General features: G+C 41.0%; 1 protein-coding gene across 1 annotated transcript in view; it reads right to left on the bottom strand.

Annotated features, from left to right (window-relative positions):
* Positions 1–3,899, bottom strand: part of LOC138026399 (neurexin-3-like) — a 6,557-nt gene extending 2,658 nt beyond the window's left edge. The window contains exon 1 of the mRNA XM_068873743.1: positions 2,411–3,899. Within this exon, the coding sequence (XP_068729844.1) occupies positions 2,411–3,146 (736 nt within the window). The 5' untranslated portion in view covers positions 3,147–3,899. The remainder of the gene's footprint in view (positions 1–2,410) is intronic.
* Between the last annotated feature and the right edge of the window lie 300 nt (positions 3,900–4,199).

Below are 4,199 nucleotides of genomic sequence, written 5' to 3'. Positions count from 1 at the left end.
CCAATTCAAAATCTCCCGGACTTAAAATTCTTTGTCTATTGTATTTGCATTATAATGTAGCATTCACATTTAAATGATATGGAAATACCTAGAACAAAACGATTTAATCCCAAAGGATTTGAATCGGGTACAACATTGAGCTAGTCGATTTGGTCTATTACTGGAAAAAGTTCAACATGGTTCCCAGGATCGATCTCTCTTCTCTGCCTCCATTGTCGTTGAGAAAACGACAATGGAGGCATAGAAGAGAGACCCTGGGAACGAGGTTGGAAAGTGTTTAACAGGCTAAGATAAAACTCTATGCCGCAAAAATTTAAAAAAATTCTCTGATTCATGGCCACCCGCTAAATAGACCATATTCGTATTCTCAGCATTGGACTGGAACTAGCTTGCAATGGAGGCTAATGCGGGGAAATCTTTTCAAATGCAAATACTTTTTATTATCATTCGATGTATTTTGTCCATCCTTTTCATTGGCCGAGAGCCCACCACGTGACCTGCAAATAACTGCCTACAAATAAGTGTTTTACTGCAAATAATATTCTGCTCATGCGCAATTGAAATCACGCTCTTGTCAGAAAATGGCAGATCGGTTCCCCGAGCTGTCAGAGAATGATTCGACATCTTTAGTTGATCAAAAGAACAGCGAGACTACTAAAAAAGGAACAAAAGTTGCACTCAACGTTTTACGAGAGTATCTCAAGGAAAGAAAGGTAGACGAAGAGTCACTCGTGTCATCGACGCGAAGGACAAGTTGGCGAATGCACATATATATATGTACTGAAGAGAGTTTATGCTGAAGCCAGAAAAAAGAATGGCGAGCTTTACACCAAAGCTTCATTTGTCGGGATACGCTTTGAAAACTGTGAAATTCTTCAGCTTTGTTGATGTTTAGTGTTATTGAACGTTTGACTGTAAGTACAATTTGAAGTCTTCAAATATAATTATGCTCAGAAGGAAACCAATTGATTGATGCCATTACTTGACTCTGCAAGGCAGCGCGCGCTTACGGCTTCTCGGAAACAAAAACAAAAAACAAACTCGGTGATCGAATTATAAAGCAATTGTTGACCTCGGTTATCGCAAAATATCGTGATTTATCAGTGTCTCGCAGATCAATTATTTGCCTCAGCCTTAGGCTTCGGCAAATAATTGATCTGCTCGCCACTGACAAATCACGATATTTTGCTCAACCTCGTCCAATAATTGTTAAATATATTCCCCCGCATTAGCCTCCATTACAAGCTACTTCCAGTCCAAAACTGAGAATACGAATATGGTCTACATTGCAAAACAAGTTGACCCAGACTCCTAGACACGTACTCGTTCCAACATGTCGGAAGAAACCTCTGCAGTACTCGCAATTTGTTGATTTTTCTGTGCTGAAATATAACACTGATGTCAATCCGCTTTAAATAGAAACCCACGAGCTGAGAAAGCGTAACACTTTGGAAACAAAACGAGTATCACTTTTCTCATGGAAAGTCCTTGATAGAGACAGTTTTTAGAGCGAAAAATCAACTGGAATTATATGACATTCTGCCCATAAGCATACCTGTTAGCTTTTAAAGACGAAGGCAACAGCAGTGCAACAAAACAGGGATAAGTTTCTATCGAAACTGTGGAGCTGCGTCAGTGGGCAATGAAACACGATAATCTGGTTTCATCAAACGTCGAGATGATAAAGGCAAATTGACCTCCGCAATGGCCACCAAAGTTCAACAATCGTGCCGGACGTGAAATTCAGTAAATTCGATAGCCGTCCTGTGCAAAACGACACCGTAAATCACTGCATTATAGATTTTGCTGCCAACGTTAGCACGCAACAGTAAATTTTTGTCGTTCTTTAATTAGCTGTGCTTCAACTGGGGTCACTTCGAATTGTGTTGAACGAGATGAAATGTTATTTCACAAAAAATACACAGCCACACAGAAAAATACTGCTTACCAGTCGTAGAACTACTTGCAACCACGTGCTGCACAAATAGTACAACATCAAACGATAAAATAAGTACTTCTCGTGTGCTTTCATGTTATTAGTCAATATAATTAGTCTTGCATTCCAACGCTAAACATATCACCTTCAAGAGTTGGCTAAACTTAAGAATATTCGGTCACTAACAAGCCAAAAAGGCTCGCACTCACACGAGATTGACATGAATTAAACTGAACATCCCTTGATTACAAATCTCTTGTTTCACTAACAGAATTGAAAATCGGATGGGAAAACTAAAAGGTAGAACTAAACATGACGACATTGCTAGCTACTCCAGCGCTCGAAAAGTAGAGACGATGCGTCATGCCAATACTTCGGATGGAGAGAATCGAGAGAAAGCCCTTGTTGAACGCTTCTAACAGTTACCAAAAAAAACACTCTGACTTAACGAGAGTTAAATACTACTAAACATACCTTCTGAGCAAGTTTTCCCGCGGAATCCAGTGGCAGTACAATCGCATTCACTTGTGCCAAATCTGTTTAAACAATTCCCGTTATTCTGGCATTTATTATCAATTTCGCACATATTTGTGCACCCTGGAGCGATTGCATTCTGTTCTTCCCAAATCGCTTTTTCTCGTTTTCCCTGTTGTGCAGAGTATTCGAACATCTCGATATCTTCTATGCAACCTATAAATCGATTCAAAAGTAAGACCGACGGTTGCGTAACTCTACTTGCTTCAAGCTTTGGAGGAATTCCGCCAAAGTACATAGAGCTCGTAATGCTTAATCTTCTACTCTTGCGGCTATTGACTGTTGACTTAGATCGTCCGTCTAACGATATTGTTGTTTCGCCTTTCATTCTCTCTAGAAGCACTCGATGCCATTGCAAGTCGTTCAGATTATCACCGATTTCCACCGCCATCGCCCCGAACTTAGAGCCATGACTGCACGTCAACCGGAGTCTTCCACCAAAAAGCTCAACGCGAAGGAAATTTGACTTCGCTTTGTCATCCATGTACATGAGTAGCGCTTCCGACATGAAGGTCTTAAAACGAAATCCAAGACCTCGGCTTTCGGACACGTTCCAGTTTTTGAGTTGGATGAAGGAACTTGATTCATTGGTAAATGTCATCGCATCGCTGAGACGGTGAAACGCCAAAGAAAAGAAAAGAAAAAGCAGGCAAAGAAGATTTAAACGCGCTCCCATACTGCTAATCGTTTACGTTCGTGAGAAATGTATTGATGAGATATTTGATAACCCTTGCTTCCTCTTGTCGTCTGGTTTACCTCCCAGTGAGGGCAAACTGAAGCTTATCTTGACGTCAACTTGGGCGTATTAGTTAGTCATCTTTAGTATGATGGTCCCGGAAAACCAATGACATCCCAATCCCCATTGCTTTGATCTCTAGAACGAATTGAACTTTCAGAAAAGTCTTATCTGTCGAAATATCAGATGATAGATTATAGAATGTATAACGGGCTTACGGCCAACTGCCAAAAGATCCTCTGAAGCAACAACAATAGAAATTAGATCAGACCATATCATATCAGCTAAAACGTAACGCGATGAAACGACCTCCGTCCTCTCTCGTTTGCCGTCACCGCAGGTGAAATAACGGCGACTTCTTATATTTCTTTCATTGCTAGTCTTCCCTCAGTCACCCGTCAAGAATCTTCGCATTTGTCGTAAACTGTGCGAACGCGAACGACAGTTAGGGTCAGTTAGCTGCTTGCTTCTGGATCTTGGCAAGGACTTCGAGTAACGGCATGGGGTATACTTACTGCAGGCAATCAGTGAAAACTGGAAAAGAAATAAGACGAGCGATCGCACTAAACGTTCTGGTTGAATAAGCTCATATCATTCCATAGTTTATAAAATAGTCTGATTTAGCAATATTTTTAATGACATCATCGCGGACTGCGAGAATAATTTGGCCGCTCGTCTCTGTCACGCCTGAAATAAACCACACGCTTACTAGCTAGTTAATCTGTAAGGGATGAAAAAAATAAGGGTTCGGCCACGGGAGGGGAGGGGGGGAAACTCCCTGATATGGGCTACAAAGGTATGTGCGGCCCCAAAGTAGGGTTTTTCAGCCGTTTTGGTCATAAATAGGGTATCGATTTTGGCCAATTTTCCGCCATTTTGGTCATAAATAGGGTAAACTAAATATTTTAAGCAAGAGCCGATACAACGTAGATTTGATTTTAGTGATGTACTATATTTCGGCTGGCCAAACCAGCCTTCTTCAGGTACAATGAG

The sequence above is a fragment of the Montipora capricornis genome, chromosome 12, assembly GCF_036669925.1.
Source record: "Montipora capricornis isolate CH-2021 chromosome 12, ASM3666992v2, whole genome shotgun sequence".
Lineage (NCBI taxonomy): Eukaryota > Metazoa > Cnidaria > Anthozoa > Scleractinia > Acroporidae > Montipora > Montipora capricornis.
This window is presented reverse-complemented; position numbering and strand designations above follow the sequence as displayed.